The 16,193-nt window shown below is 55.3% G+C and overlaps 4 protein-coding genes across 4 annotated transcripts; all 4 read right to left on the bottom strand.

Annotated features, from left to right (window-relative positions):
• Nucleotides 1–2,399: 2,399 nt before the first annotated feature.
• Nucleotides 2,400–3,314, bottom strand: LMJF_34_0790 (putative serine/threonine-protein phosphatase PP1; the record flags this gene model as incomplete). The annotated part of the gene is made up of 1 exon (XM_001686119.1): nucleotides 2,400–3,314. The coding sequence occupies one exon, from the start codon at nucleotides 3,312–3,314 to the stop codon at nucleotides 2,400–2,402; it is 915 nt and encodes a 304-aa protein (XP_001686171.1).
• Nucleotides 3,315–7,671: 4,357 nt separating this feature from the next.
• On the bottom strand, nucleotides 7,672–8,568 carry LMJF_34_0780 (putative serine/threonine-protein phosphatase PP1; the record flags this gene model as incomplete). The annotated part of the gene is made up of 1 exon (XM_001686118.1): nucleotides 7,672–8,568. One exon carries the CDS (start codon nucleotides 8,566–8,568, stop codon nucleotides 7,672–7,674), a length of 897 nt encoding a protein of 298 aa, XP_001686170.1.
• Nucleotides 8,569–12,848: 4,280 nt separating this feature from the next.
• Nucleotides 12,849–13,487, bottom strand: LMJF_34_0770 (conserved hypothetical protein; the record flags this gene model as incomplete). The annotated part of the gene is made up of 1 exon (XM_001686117.1): nucleotides 12,849–13,487. One exon carries the CDS (start codon nucleotides 13,485–13,487, stop codon nucleotides 12,849–12,851), a length of 639 nt encoding a protein of 212 aa, XP_001686169.1.
• Nucleotides 13,488–14,438: 951 nt separating this feature from the next.
• LMJF_34_0760 (conserved hypothetical protein) lies at nucleotides 14,439–15,851 on the bottom strand (the record flags this gene model as incomplete). The annotated part of the gene is made up of 1 exon (XM_001686116.1): nucleotides 14,439–15,851. The coding sequence occupies one exon, from the start codon at nucleotides 15,849–15,851 to the stop codon at nucleotides 14,439–14,441; it is 1,413 nt and encodes a 470-aa protein (XP_001686168.1).
• Nucleotides 15,852–16,193: the final 342 nt, after the last annotated feature.

Here is a 16,193-nt window from a genome sequence, read left to right as displayed (position 1 = left end):
CTGCGTTTGAGCCCGTGTGTGTGTGTATGGGGGAGAGTGGGGGGGGGGGGGGGGGGGCGATGAAGACAGAAAACGTGAGAAAAAGGGGAGCAACGGAGAAAGGGAGATGCGATGGTTAGGAAGGGAAGAAGGCAGAACACGGTGGGGGAAAGGGGCAGTGTCTGCTTTCTTGTGTGTGTGTGTGTGTGTGTGTGTGTGTGCAGGAAGTCGCGTCTGGTCGTGGGTGGATCTGACGGGAGGAAGAGGACGAGGTGCCGTGAGAAGAGCCTCACCTTAGTCTGACGTGTGCGCCGATGAACTTTAGTCACGTGTGGTGCTACACACCGCGGCACTGCGTTGTGTGGTGATTTAGCACCTTTGCTGGCGACTTCGCACATTGGTGAGTGGACGTTGCGGTTGTTGATGACTATGCATGCACTCTTTCTAGCGGGTGAACGAAATAAGGAAAGATGGCGGAGGAGGGGGGGGGAAGACGGGAAGGAACAAAAAACGGAGGCCGAAAAAAGGCTGCAAAACGATAGGAAAGAGCACCAGCGCACGGGACTAAAAGACCAACCCTCAGTTATAAAAAGGCGTTCGTTGGAGCGCCACATTGGCAGAGAAAAAGACACACAAGCGCACACACACGTGCGGTGCTACAGCACAGAGGAGCAAAACACACAATACATCAGGAAGAGCGCGACTGAAACAACGATGTGTTGACGCCTACAGCCCAACAAAACGGCAGAAAGAGAGGCGCATACGCACCTAGGCAGAGAGTACGAGGGACCCCCCCCAACGAAAGCACTCGTGCGAGTCGTCGCGTGGTCCCCTCCTCCGCCTCTCCCCACCCTCCTACGCCTGCGATTCGCGTTTGTGCGGGCGAGTGTGTCGACCAGGAAGTCCCCTCAATAGAGTGTCCGAAGGAGATAAAGGAGGCGATGCGTCCACACTATCGCCCTCTCCTCATACACACTTGTGCACGTCATCACCTTCTCGTAGATGAAGGATACCGCTAGCACAAGTGGGGCACCATTTCCAACGCGAACACCCACACGTGCGAGATTCGAGAACGACGAGAAAAGCTATCCAATGTGGAAAAGTGCCCTGTAGTGGCCGGAAGCATAGGTTGACAACAGTGATCCGCACTAACGAGTGCGGCCCTCCCCATGACGGCACCTTCTCCACAGAGAGAGTGAAAGCGAAGGGGGTCACTGGTAGCCTCACTAGCAGCAACAGCGGGACTACCATCACTGCCATTTACGCAAAACGATTGGCAAAACGATAGCAGGAAAGCCCCTCTTCCGCTTGTCATAGTACGTGAGCGTGCGTGCCGTCTCTTCGGCTCTACCTCACTCACTCGCTACTGTTCCCACTGACTTGCTTTTCCTCTCGGATGCGAGAGATCCGCGCAAGCGCCCGAGTGAGCATACGTATACGCCCTTGACGCACTACAACATTTGCAAGGACGCATTTTTTTGTACTGCCGCTACCCGAAGAGAGCCTTCGCAGAGTGCACCGCCCACATCACCGACGAAAGAGCAACACCATACTACACGATACACCAACACCACCCCCACAGATCTACAGTCTGCGAGCCCTTGCCCTCAAAGAAGCACACACATGCGTGAGACACAATTCGACATCGCCAGTTCAGAGAGAGCGCAGGAGGGGGGCGGGTGAAGCACATCAAGAAGAACTAAAAAAAAAACAGCAGCTCCCTGATACCATTGACTTCTCTTTTCATTCTGCCGGCGTGTCTATTTCTCTGCCATACAGCAGGAGTCGAGCCCCACGCCCCAGCCCTCCCCGGCCCTGCCACAGGCCCACCTCGCGTGGTGCAATCCAGCCATAGACACATGCCTTACAGCAACGCGCACACCCAGTCACCTCAGCGCCGCCCCGGCCTCACAGGTCGCCTCGCAGCCACACCCATCACGCAGGCCACCACCTCGTGCACCCCCTCGCGCGGTGCCCCAGGCCCCCCCACCACACACACCAGCGGGCAGTGCGACGGCCAGCTGCGACGCCTTCCAGTCACGCTGGCACTGCGCCCATCACGTCGATGGCGCCGACGTGTTCAGCGTCGCGGGTCGCTCCGACGCAGCGCCGTCCACGACCTCACTGCCGACATCAGTAGCAATGCGTCGCTCGGACCTCCCCACGTCGTGGGCACGGGACCCTGTGATACCATGCCGAGGTGTCTCTCGTAACCGCAGACGATATCATCAAGCCGAAAAAAAAGGAAACAACAGACAACAGAAGAGCTTACAGAGGTGAGAAAAATAGACTTGCACTCTCCCGTGTGCAGCCTTATATCAAGAACCCAAGGAGGCCGATGTAGGTGAAATAATGAAAGAAAAACTTATTCGAGCAGGCAGGGTCAGCATCTTTTGGGGACCGGTGGTGCCGCTCCATCACTACTTCGCAGCTGGAATAATCAGGAAGGAGCACTGCAGCTTGTCGTCGATGGTCATCACGGCAGCGTCGTTGTCAAACTCACCGCAGTAGTTCGGCGCAGAGAACACGGTCACAAGCTGACGGCTCGCAAAGAACTCATAGCCGCGTTGCACAACCTGGTGCGCGCGCACAATCAGGTCCATGTCCACCATGTCCAGGAAGTCGTTCACAATGTCCTCGCCGAACAGGTAGCTCACGCCGCGGTCGCTCTCCAGGAAGCCGCGAACTTCGTTTTCTGGGTCCGCCCACAGCAGATCGCACAGGATGCCGCGATCAGGCACGTCGCACGGACGAAGAATCTCGTTAATGGCGGTAAGATCGGTCAGGTCAGGACTAAGGCCACCGTGCATGCAGATGATCTTCTCGCTAATCACGCAGCACACGGGCATCGTGTTGAACACATCCGTGAACGCCTTGAACAGCTTGATGTTATACCGCCGCTTCACATCATCGAAAAAACCGTACATCTTGTTGATGCTAGCGCACTCGTGGTTGCCGCGCAGAAGAAAGAAGTTCTCGGGGTACACAATCTTGTAGCAGAACTGCAAGACAATCGTCTCGACGCTCTGCTTGCCGCGGTCAACGTAGTCGCCGAGGAACAGGTAGTTCGAGTATGGGGGGAAGCCGCACTTCTCGTAGATGCGCAGCAGGTCGTAGTACTGTCCGTGCGTGTCCCCGCACACGCGCACAGGCGGGCGGATCTCGAGGAGCATCGGCTGCGACATGAAGATCTCTCGGACATTCTCCAACACCACTCGTATATCCTCCTCCTTGATGAGCACTTGGCGTTGTGTGGAGGCACCACGGACCGTCAGCAGTTTTTCTATTAGCGTCTGCGGCACTGCGGAGGAGGAGGGCGAGGTAGAGCTCGCCATCGCGCTATTTGTCGTTTTGCTTGTGGGTTGTGCAGGTGTGTGTGTGTGTGTGTGTGTATGCCTGTGGCTGGGGTGCTAGCCCTGGGGTGCCGCGTCTCTCTGTTTCTTTCGATGATTCTGAGCACCGGTGATGATTAATGCTTTCCGTCTTTTGATCGAAAACAAAAAAACACGGTTGAAAATATTAGCTGTCTTCCCCCTCTCCCAGAGAAGGCAAGGGGGATTGTGGGGAGGGGGAGAACGGGAAGGGGGGACGGTGCGGGCCGTGCACCTTAATGATATAAGTACTCTTACCTGAAGAGAAAAGGAAGAAACACTCGAAAAAAAAAATGGTTGAGCTCAGCAACAAAGCAAAGGCACGAGGAAGTAAGTCTCTCCGCCTCTCTGTTTCTGTCAATGGTGGTATGTGCGTAGAGCACCTGTCCTTCTCGTCGCCCAGAACAAGAGAAAAAAGGGCTGTGAAGGCAACGAGAAGCGAAATGCTGCCGTCCGTCCTGACTGATCTCACGAGTATTCTCGACACCTCCTCTACACCAGCTCTTTTCTTTTCCGCGCTCGTGGCGATGATGAACGGTTGCCTTGACTGTAAGCTCTACGACGACACCATGAGGTAGCGTATCCTCCTACGTGCTTGTACGACGGCCGGCACAACGTGCAGCGTCCACTCCAGCGTTCTGGGTAGTAGCTGTAGACGCGCACGCACACACAGGGAATGGAAAGGTGAGGTAGCATACAACACAATGAGAAAAAAAAAGAGATGGTTGCAACGCAGACAGCAAAAACAGAAAAGCAACGATGCTCAAAACGAAGTGGTTCGCGATATAAAGCCTGCAAAGACTGACGAGCAGCAAGACGGCAGACGCTCGTCTGACAGAAACGCAGCGCTTCAGCACGCAAGATGTACTTGTCGTACACACAGGCACACAAAGACGTGTGCCAACGCGGTTGAGCGTTGGTAGTGGGAGCCTGTTGAGAAGAAGACAGCGGGGATATGGAAAGGAAACCATGCGCACATGCATAATCCTATTTCGAAGTGTTTGCAAGCAGATGAACGAAGGGGAAAACAAACAAAAAGAAGAGGGAGAAGAGCACACGCGAGCTTGACCGTTAGGCGCAGATATCTCCCCCCCCCCCCCTCCCTTCCCTTCCCAAAAAAAAGACGAAGAGGAAAGGCAGCACAGTATGCGTGCAGCGTCCTCGTCTTTGTTATTCGGTGTCTCTAGGTAGGCGGCGAAGGAGGAGGCAGAGGGGAGGAAGCTGCACTATATGGTCGGTTGTATTTTCTTTTTCGTCGCCCCATACGAGCAGACACACACGTTCACAGGTGCGACGCGAGGGTGGCAATGAGGAAAAAGGAAGAGCGGGAGAGAGGCAAAAAGGGACAACAGCGACAAGAAGAAGACGCCGTGAAAGGCACCCCAGCTCATACGCGATGCGTGTGTGTGTGTGTGTGTGTGTGTGTGTGCATGCCGAGGGAAGGAGGTGCACCGGAGAGGAGAAAGGGAAAAAGCGTAGATGAGGGGAGAGACGAAAAGATTGTAGCGTCCATCACAAGTGAGAAGAGGGGCGGCGCACTCGTGCATGGAGGGCGGGAGGGGAGGGGGGAAGGTTCCCTGGGGGGAAAACGAATGCAGCGTCCGAACTGAAAGAGCAGAGGCAAAAAGAGAAGCGAGCACACGTCCTCCACCCGTTGTCACCGTACCGACTAAAGCGCCCACTCGTGTTGGATGCACTGAGGCGCAATACATGTGCGCCTTCCGGATGTGACGATGAACACACACACGCACAAGGGCACGAAGAGGTCCCCCTCTTCTTTCTCCACTTTTCCGTTTTATATCGAAAGAGGAAGAAACGAGCGCTTCAACCTCGCTGCGCCTCAGCGTAGCCTTGTCTTTCGGGGGGTGTGGAGGGTTTTCAGTGAGAGTGTGAGATCATGCGCCGAGTTGAGGGGGGTAGCAGAAAGGAGTCTGAGAGCTCAGTTGTGCCGCTGTTCAACTCCCCCTCAAACGTAACGGCTCGCTCTCCTGTGTGTGTGTGCGCGCGCGCTCTCTTTACACGTTTTCTTCTTCGCTCGGAGCAAAGCGTGTGCGTGTCTTTCTATCTAAACCATTAAACAGCTTCGGCAATGACGAATAAGTAAGGAGGGTGGGCGGGGTACCGATGGTGGGGGTCGTAGGGGAGGGGAGAGAGACAAGCCAAAGGACTCGGTGATCTGACGGAGGAACGCAACAAGGGCCAGCACCAAACCGCCAAGCAGACACGCATACCTGCATGCATCCAGACAACGACACAGGGAGGTCTGTATCGAAGAGCAAGCACCAGCTGTTCAATGAAAGAAGACGGAGGAGAGGCGACGAGAGAAACGGTGCAGCTGGCGGGGAGAGGGCCAAGAACGACGACATCGTTCAATCAGCCAAAAGGTCACACCCGTGCATACACGAGAACACAGAAAGCGTCACGTGGTAGCTGCAGTCGCCTCTGTGTGCCGGCTTCTGCCCACTTGAGGGCAGCGGCGGCGACAGCAACAAAAAAGGCAGATAGATGGCGAGAATACATTAACAAAAAAAAAACTGATAAACCACGGCACTGACTACGCAGTCTCGCAGACGCAAAAATATCGGATCACCGCAGTCGGAGGGTGACAACAACGGAAGAGTGCGCATGACTGTTCGCCTTCTCAGATGCAGCCAAGGTTGCTTTACGTTGATCCAAGTAGGCATTGATGTTGTCAGCGACGACACGCCGTCTGCATCCCTCTTTTCAGTCCCACCTCCGGCAGTGACCTGTTCACGAACGGCACAGACACCCACAGAGCAAGCATGTCCACAAGATTACCATCGCACATAACACCGTGCCCCACGCTCATTTGTGGCGAAAAAAAAGTGAGAGACAGCAGAAGTGGAAATTGCACTCTTCGACCCCTTTCCCGTACGGCCCCCTCCCCGCCTCCTCTCAGTGCTTGTCGAAGACCTCGCTCTTCTTCGCGTTTATTTCTTGTTTTTCGTCTGCCTGTCCTCTGTTTCCTCCTCCAGAAATTCGTGCAGCGGGAACATGTCGGCGACACGCAACCGCGAAACGCTGCCGAGATGAGAAGGCGCATCCGTGAGAGTGGGAGGCTTACGCGAAAATGACAACGAGGCGTGAAAGGCACCAGCTACACCAAACAAGACGACACTCGCTGTGCGAGCCTTCACGGTCAACAACGTCCTGAAAGAACGACAACAACAGCAATGGCCCAGCACAAAAGCGAAAGGGGAAAAAGACCCCAGGGCCGTACGCGGCTCTGAGCACGACACTACACGTGCAAACTTGGAGCACCCCTCTAACCAAAACCAGCACTTGAAAAATGCCGATGAACTCTGTCTCCGCCTTTGTCTCCTTGTGTGTGCGTGACCCCGTTATACAGAGAACAACGACACGGATATGTTTGCTCTTGCTTCCACGCAAGTCCATCCTCCCGGTCATACAGCAGGAGTCAAGCCCCACGCTCCAGCCCTCCCCGGCCCTGCCACAGGCCCACCTCGTGTGGTGCAATCCAGCCATAGACACATGCCTTACAGCAACGCGCACACTCAGTCACCTCAGCGCCGCCCCGGCCTCGCAGGTCGCCTCGCAGCCACACCCATCACGCAGGCCACCACCCCGTGCACCCCCTCGCGCGGTGCCCCAGGCCCCCCCACCACACACACCAGCGGGCAGTGCGACGGCCAGCTGCGACGCCTTCCAGTCACGCTGGCACTGCGCCCATCACGTCGATGGCGCCGACGTGTTCAGCGTCGCGGGTCGCTCCGACGCAGCGCCGTCCACGACCTCACTGCCGACATCAGTAGCAATGCATCGCTCGGACCTCCCCACGTCGTGGGCACGGGACCCTGTCACCACCAGAAGCGGCTCGGCATTTGGCAAGCACAGGAGGCGGAGGGAGGCTGCTCGGCTTCTCCACGCACACACTCAGAGAGAGAGAGTGGGAGGGGATGTGCTGGGCCCTGTGACACCACCACGCCCTGAGTGGTGTGGCCCGTCATCACCGACACCAGTGGTATGCAAAGGAAAAAAACGAGCTGGGCGTAGCCGGATCGTACTTTGTGAACGCATGTGTACGCACTATGCCTCGGAAAGCATTAGTAATGAAAAGCAGAGGGCCTTACACGTCTCTGCCGTCAGGCGCCATCGAGCAGCGTCGACAGTCAGCATTGACGACGCTTCATGTTCAATGTTCGATTTGCGCCCGAGATGCAGCAGCACCCGCAAAAGACGTTGACGACTGACATCCTCGGTCATCAGGCTGTGACAACAGTCCTCCACTTGAGATGCCATAGTGCAATGAAAGGAGTCTCCTTCATTCCTCTCGGCTTGCTCACCGAAACGCGGGAATAATCAGGAAGGAGCACTGCAGCTTGTCGTCGATGTTCATCACGGCAGCGTCGTTGTCGAACTCACCGCAGTAGTTCGGCGCAGAGAACACGGTCACAAGCTGACGGCTCGCAAAGAACCCGTAGCCGCGCTCCATCACCTGGTGCGCGCGCACAATCAGGTCCATGTCCACCATGTCCAGGAAGTCGTTCACAATGTCCTCGCCGAACAGGTAGCTCACGCCGCGGTCGCTCTCCAGGAAGCCCTGCACGTCATCCTCCGGGTCCGCCCACAGCAGATCGCACAGGATGCCGCGATCAGGCACGTCGCACGGACGCTCGATGTCCATAACGGACGCTACAGAGGTCAGGTCAGGACTAAGGCCACCGTGCATGCAGATGATCTTCTCGCTAATCACGCAGCACACGGGCATCGTGTTGAACACATCCGTGAACGCCTTGAACAGCTTGATGTTATACCGCCGCTTCACATCATCGAAAAAACCGTACATGCGGTTCACACTAGCGCACTCGTGGTTGCCGCGCAGAAGAAAGAAGTTCTCGGGGTACACAATCTTGTAGCAGAACTGCAAGACAATCGTCTCGACGCTCTGCTTGCCGCGGTCAACGTAGTCGCCGAGGAACAGGTAGTTCGAGTATGGGGGGAAGCCGCACTTCTCGTAGATGCGCAGCAGGTCGTAGTACTGTCCGTGCGTGTCCCCGCACACGCGCACAGGCGGGCGGATCTCGAGGAGCATTGGCTGCGACATGAAGATCTCTCGCACCTCGGTGAGTACAGCGCGGATTTCTTCCTCACGGACAAGCAGCTGTGGAGGCGCGCGATTGCGCTGAACCATGATGAGCCGCTCAATGAGTTGAGGCGCCGTGGATACGCTGGACATGATGATGGAGGCGACTCGGTGCAGGGGAGCAATGCAAAAAGAAAGCGAGTGCAACGCAGTGTGTCCCGGAGACGGCGGTGTCGACCGCAGGCAGGCGGAAGCACCACGACAACGCAAAAAATACCCTCAGCAAAGGTACGCATACACACGTGGGAACATCCCACAATACAGAAAAATACAGACACACGCACAGCCGGACTCTGATAAACTGCAGAAAAAATAAAGGAGGATAACGCCTCGAGACGGAGAAGTAGAAAAAAAGTAACGCCTCTACGCGGAAGAAGGGAGAAAGAGGGAGAAGCCGCGACGACACCAAACACGCACGCACAGACACGAACAACAGAGGAAAGAGGAAACGAAAAAAATAATTGTCAGTAAGGCTGGCTGCAAGACGCTGGAGCGTACTTGCTTTGTCTGTGTGTGTGTGTGTGTGTTTCCTCTGTTTCGTTTTTCGTTCCCTTCGGCACCCCAGCCTTTGCTTTTCCTCTACTCAACAGTAGCTGCGGCTGTGATGGTGTACCCCCCTTGAAGGACCACGGAGAGTGAAGGAGGAGGAGGAGGAGGAGGGGGCGGAGTCTCCCTTCTTTTGGTTCGCCCGTTCTAGAACCTGGACAGCAAAAAAAAAGACGGTGCAAAGGAGAGAGAGGGAGAGAGAGAAAAAGAAATTGGAGGAAGAGCGGAAGTGTTGGTGGTGTAGCGAAGCAGCGGAGAAGGATGCTAAAAAATAGGGGTGCATCCACACAACAAGCCCGTGAAAAAAAAAAACGAAAAAAAAAACAAGGGAAAGAATACAAAGAAATAAAGTAAGCAGTAGAACTTGACCTCCCCCTCTCAAGTCCCAAACTGAAAGAGGGAGGGTGAATGCTGAGGGAAGAGAAGGAAGCGAGCTACGGTGGAGAGACGACAATATAAAGAAGGAAAGGCAGAGAAATATATATATATATATATAACGGAGCGAGAAGCGAATGAGTGAGACGGTGCGTGTCGAGCAAAGCGATAGCGAAACCAGCGGTGCAGCAGAGAACTACAAAAATGGGTGGTTCTATTGCTTGTTGTTTGTGTGTGTGTGTGTGTGTGTGTGCGTGCGTAATTTGTCTTTTGTTGTGCCCACAGCACAGAGCGAAGGTGAACGAGACAACGAGCAACTCCAGAAAAAAAAGAAAAATATGCGCTGATGCGTTTGAGATGATCGTGTGAGACGAAGGAGCCCTCGGAAAGAGGAAGCGAACGACACACACTCTCACAAGATACACGGAACGAGCGACAGATATCTCAGTACAGAGAAGAGAAGAACGTCGATGCAGAAAACACAAAAAAAAACTGAAAAGGGGAGAAAGTAGAGAGAGGTGAAAGTTAAGAGCGGTGAACAAAATAGATCCACGGTGCTGAGCTCGTGGCCCTAAAAATGATGTTCAAAGAGACGGAAACGAAAAGAAAGGGTGAGGTTGTAGAGAGACCGACAAGACCAAGCCGCAGTGTGAGGCGGTACTAAGTTGCGGAGCAGTGGGAAAGCACTGAAGAGACGGTATCTGTGTTGCTCAAGAGAGAGACTAGGATGTCCTGATGAAACGCTGCGTTGTCGCTTGTGTGTGTGTGTGTGTGTGTGTGTGTGTGTGTGTGTGTGTGTGTGTTGGTCATGCGCTTCGTTTCCAAAAAAAAACTCTTCGCTGCGTCACGGAGCAGAAATTATGCTCAAAGAGAAGAAGGCAAAAAGAAATTAAAAGAACACAAAGATCTTTCACTTTCCGTGCTTGCCTGTGCGTTTTCCCCCGTTTTCTCGACTCCGCGGCCTCGCCCTGTCTTTGTTGCGATATGGTAACAATCTGCCCTCCTGCCGCGCCTCTGGGCACTACTGATGCTGCCTTCCTCTGCGCCTCCACAGTCAGGAGAATACTTCCGTAAATCAAGAACCAAAGCACCAAAAGGAAAGAGAACGAAGAGAGCGTGTCTACGGCTCACGCAGCCAACGTGCGGAGAGCCCTGCAAAGCAGTGAGCTGCTTTGCTTTTGGGGGAACGGAGACGAGACAAAACAGGCGCACCAGCTGAAGCCTACGCACGCGCCGACCCGCAAATGGGGGAGGAAAGAACGAAACCAAAACCACAAACAAAAGGAAAGGAGGAGCAAGCGAAGAAGAGTGTGCAGACCAGTCAAAGATGACGAAGGAAAAAAGGAAATGCTGTTTTTTTTCGGTCCGAACCCTTTTCGAACTCCTCCTCCTCCCCCCGTGCGGAGAAATCCGAGGCTCAGCCAGAGGAAGGTGAAAAAGGTGTTGCACTGCGCTTCTATTTGCTTTCTGGGTGTTTGAACGATGCTTCAGTGGGGCACACCCCCACAACGCAAAGGCGGTGACGGTGACGAGAGAATGAAAAAAGTGTGAAATAGCAGAAGGGTAACGAATAAAAAAGAGAGAAAAAGGGAAGTAGAGAACAATCGACCCCAAGCAGTGCGGTGTTCTAAGCAGAATGACGATGCTGCCACCCTCTCCAACGAGGAGGAGGGAAACGTCGCGAGGGTGTGCAGGCCCGCGGGCGGACAGACGGTGGAGTTGAGAGGGGGTGTATGTGGAGAATCGGTGAGCGAGCTCGAGTTACCCTGGTAAGCATGTGAAGTAGAGAGAGAGAACGAAGAGAGAGGCGTGCAGGCAGCGACTAAAAGCACAATATCAAGAAAACGCCTTGTGCGAGACGCGTCACGAGAGCAGAATCAAAACCGAGTAAATCGCAGAAAAAAAAACAAAGAATGGGCGCGAATGAGAAAGGTTCACAATGAAGTGAGAAAAGCACCCAAAAACGTAAAGGCGAAACAAAAAAAGAGAGCACCAGCACCTGTGCGCTACCCTGCAGGATAAGAGGCAAAGGGAAGGAGGGAGGAGGGGGGAAGAGGGCGGGAGACAAAACGGTGTATGCGTGTATGCGTATGTGTATATGCGTATGTGTGTGGCAAGGGGATGCGCAAACCACCCACTGCGATATGGAGGTGACGTAGTGTGTACGTTTGATGATGTTTTCGATGGCGTGCGTGAGAGGCGGGGACGCGGGGACGCGGGGACGCGGGGGAGGGGGATGTCAGCAGGGATGGGAAGAAGTGTTGTGCGCCGAGTTGTTGATGGAAGTGCAGTTGAGGGTGGAACACAATGAGGGGTTGGATAGAGAGAGAGAGAGAGGGGGGAAGAAAAGAGGCGTGGCTGGTGAAGCGTGAGACAGGCCCTTTGCGGTGGGTGCATGCAATTGGGGAGGAGGGGCAAGTTTGAGACTTTGAAAGGTCGCGCCACCGCCCGCTACACATCCCCATGGCAAAAATGGTGATGGGAGAACAAGGCGAAGGCAACACAATGAGCAACAGAGAGGAAGCGCCAGCTATCAAGCTGAGTAGCTGCACATCTCCCTCTCCGATCTCACAAATCAGGGATAACCTGCAGCCCACACCTCAAACAAACGCAAGTATGCGCAGCTGGGCCCAAAAACACAAAATGAGCGGATGTAGCGGCGAAAGAGGAGAGAGGCAGTCAGCCTGAAAAAGCGTTCCCCTGGAAGCCTTCAGAGAAAGAGCAAGCGAGAGCGAGCGCGAGAAAAAGAGTAGTGCAGCAACCACGCACACCTTGGTATTGCGTCTCTGCCCTCTTTGTCGTTCACAGTCCCTTAGAGATGATTTTCAAGAGTCCGCATAGGTATTCTTTTTTGTTGTAATAGAAAACAAGGCATGTGCATACACGCAATGAGACGAACCCACACACCCGCACACACATAAGACTCCGGCGCCTTCGAGCCAAAGGGCGCTCAGTGAATAGGAAACTAAAAAGATGAAAGCAATTCAATGATGCTAAGGGCAACCAAAGAGAGAACGACAAGCAAAAAGGCAGCAGACATCTAAAAGCTGCGTAGCACAGGAGGATCGAGGGAGAAGGAGGGGTTCTACTGCAAAAACGCGGGCATCTGGTCTGCCCCTTCCCTTAAACAAACTGCACCCCTCAAACACACTTTTTTTTCCAGACAGATGGCAGAAGATGGGAAAAAGATGGCACATGGAGGTGCGGGAGAAGATGGTCGTTGACGACAGAATCCATCCCTGTTTTTCTCAGCTCCATCGGTTGCACTGCTCCTCACTTCGTGAAGGTCGCGGTGGTACGCGATCATGACAGAAGAAGCAAAAAAAAAGACAGCAGCATCGAAGGTAGTTACAAACAAGACAGCAGAGAATTGAGAGGAGGGGGGGTAGAGATGCGTTTAGGGAGGTATGCAAGACAGCGGAGGCGCACGGCGACGATCACATCACGCGTCCTTAGCGGACACGGCGGTCAAAGTACTCTCGCGAGTCCGCTCCTTTGCTCGCATCCATCCCTGGCAACGCCGAGGCAGAGAATGCGTAGACAAAGTACATGAGCCAGTTGTAGACAAAATGACAGAACCTCTCTGGCATCGTCTCCGCCGCCTGAAATCCCCCGCGTTGCGTGGCACGCTCCTCTGTCAGGGAGGGCACGAGCGCGTTCAGCGCGGTGTGCACTGATTTCAGCTCCACTTCCTCCTCGTCATCCTCGCTTTCGTAGGCTCGAACGGTGTACAAGGGCATTGCCCGTTGGCTCATGCGCTTCTTCACAGCTTCCCATTGTGCATTTCGCGCCTGGCGCATCCGCTCAGCCTCGCTGGCTTTGTCGACTTTCTCGCGAGCCTCTCGGTCCTCCTGCTCCTTCTGCAGGGATTCTGTCATGCTCATGACATGCTGCATCGAAAGCAGATCGCACTTACCAGAGCCATCACCGGCGGTACGATGCGAGCTGTACGTGCTGCTGTTAGACAGTGACGAATTGCCTGTTGTGGATCGCTCACGCGGAAGGACGTGGAAGGGCTCATGCTCCATGTACGCCGCGTTGTTGGCTTCGTCGTCATAGCGGTTGAGCCGGCGAGACGTGAGGAAGCTCATTGCGTTCTCAGCTGGTGTCTTCAAAGCCTCTTGCCAGGGTGTGGGTATGTCTTCTCTGTGTTGCGGCGGGGAGGGTGGTGATGGGATGACGCGAACGTGCGTACACTGAGTACCGTCGCAGGAGCCGATGGCTAGAGCCAGATGCTCAGGGTATACTTGGGTTCGGGTATGCTGCGGTGTGGCACTAGAAGCTGAGCCTGGAAAAAAAAAAAAGAAGTCTTATGGCTGCGTATCCACAAGTTTGTTTCTTGTAGAAGCGGTAGCAGTCAATGATGTCAGCGCTCGTGGTTCGAAATGCAGCCGATCCGCTGTACACACACAGATGAACACATACACGTAGGCGTAGATCAAGGTAAAAGAAGGTGCAGTGCTGGACATATCGGAGGACGCACAGGTCAAGGAAGGCTTCGGAGAGTTCAGCTGAGAGGCGAACGGCACAGAGAAAGGGAGAGAGCGACACACACAGACCCGGTGCTCTTTGACAAGAGACAAGAGCAGAGAAAAAGACGCCCGTGTCTCGCAGCATTCAAGACGTTCAGTGCTCACACCGCTTGTGAACACCTCCACTTGGCGAGCGTTCCCGCGACATCGCGTGCTCATCTCGCATGAACGTACCAACCCTCTCGCGCGCGCCTCGGGTCCCTCTGCGCCGACCAATTCGCGCGAAAGAAGGGCGCGTTCATCGAAGCAGCTCCGTAGCACGTGTGTCGAAGATCATCACACAACGTTCGCCTTTGCTTCTCTCATGAAAACGCGAAGCGCAAGTGAAAAGCCTACAACGCCACACACGCTCGGCACTCCCGTTCACGCACGCAGCACTGGATAAAAATGGGATACGGTGTAAGGAGAGCGAAGAAAAAACGTGTTGGACCGCACTGTGGGTTACTCACGGTGTTCCACTTGACATACTGCTCCCACGGCGCATGCCAGTCCGTTTCAGCTACGCCTTCTCTACTCATTTCGTAACTGCTCAAAGAGATCGAAGATAGCGTTGGCGTCCCGCATGTCAGTGCCGCCCCGCAAGCTCCCGCCAATGTCGATGCGGCTCTCGACGACGGAGTTGCACAGCCCAATGGATTTCACCAAGACGTTTGCCAGCAGTCGCGCGTCCAGATCACCCTGCTGAATGAACGTGACGTGAAGGTCGTCGTCGACGCGGTTGTTCTTGGAAGCGACAATGCGCTCGTTGAAGCTTGGAAAGACAACGTCAGAGAGCCGGAAAAGCGAAAAACGCACCGGACTGCGCGACTTTATCAGAATGTCGTCCGGTGGCTCCGTCGACAACCGACTGCGCCACCAGCAACCCCAGTCCCCACCTGGCTGCCGCGCCTCCAGTTCATCCGCCCCCAAGCTGCAGCGCGCGCCTGGGCTACCGCTCTGACTAAGCAGCGTCTGCTCCTGCAGCTGCACAGCCTTGCAGTACCCGCGCGGGTGCGTCAGGAGTCGGCGATACCAGTAAAACGGCGATAAACACGACCCGTGCACCCACAGTGGCGTCAGGGCGACGAAGTGGGCGTCGACGCGGCGACAGGCGTCGAGGGCGTGCAAGAAGCCGCCAAAACGTCGGCCGCCACAAAACCACGACCCGAGGCTCCACCACGCAGCCGATGACCTGAGACGATCGTCTGCCCGCAGCGCCGGGCCGGACGCCTCCTCAAGCGCAGCGGTAAGGTAGAACACGATGCTTGCGTGCCGCATCGAAAACTCGAGGTCCTGCGTGGACCCCACGTCTCCCTCGACGAGCTCCAGGGCAAAACGCTGGTCGCAACTGGCATTGGCGCTGCCGGCGCTGGGGCCCCCAACACTCCGCGGGTTGCGGAACTCATACCGCAGCACGTGACGGTCCCCCCGCCGAAAGTCTCTGTAGTGGAGAGACGCCGTCATCTCCCGCTTCTCCGCCGCACTGCTGAGCTGCCTGTACCCCATGGACGCCAATCGATTTTGTTCACGCTGACCATCTGCAATCGGCAAAAAAAGTGACTTGGCCTTTGCAATATCGCGTGCCAGCACTGTCACACTAACGCCGCGGCGCAGGTACTGCTCTGCTACGAACTTGCCCATCGTCCCGGTGGCACCGACCAGCGTCACCGTCTCGGATGCTACGCCCGAGGCCTCTGCCGTGGTGCAGTGCACAGGCGCTGCATTTCTGTAAGGAAAATACAAGAGACGCAGCCCGTCGTCTTGAATAGCTGGATACGTGCCGGCGCCAGCGCGGCCCAAGCGCCCCTCGTACACCGTGTCTGCTTGGCGCGTGTTCTCCTCGCGGAAGACGCTGAAATACGGCGCCTGACAGGCGCGCTGCACACGCACGCGCACACCAGTGCCCCAATCATAAGGTGTGTGCGGACGTTCAAGCTGGCTCATCCCTTCACCCAGCCCTTCTCCCCTTCCCTGTTGCTCCTGCTGCTACCCTTGCCAGCTTCCCTTTGTGTTACTCTTGTGCCGGAATAGCGGCACTCACAGTGGTGGGAGGGAGGCGAGTGCTTTGCAGGCACAAAAACAAATGGAGAGAAGGTGATGCGGGCAGGGGGATATGGGGTAGGAGAGGCGGTCAGGGCAGTGCTTCTCTCCTTTTCGAGGAGGGGAGGGCAGCAGTGATGGGTATTGCGGAGAGCAGATCCGATGGAGGTAGAGGAGGTAGCAATGTGAGAAAGAGCAGGGAAGAGAAAACACAAAGTCCAAGAGCAGTCAAGACGGTGATGCGGG

The sequence above is a fragment of the Leishmania major genome, chromosome 34, assembly GCF_000002725.2.
Source record: "Leishmania major strain Friedlin complete genome, chromosome 34".
In the NCBI taxonomy this organism is placed as follows: Eukaryota; Euglenozoa; class Kinetoplastea; order Trypanosomatida; family Trypanosomatidae; genus Leishmania; species Leishmania major.
This window is presented reverse-complemented; position numbering and strand designations above follow the sequence as displayed.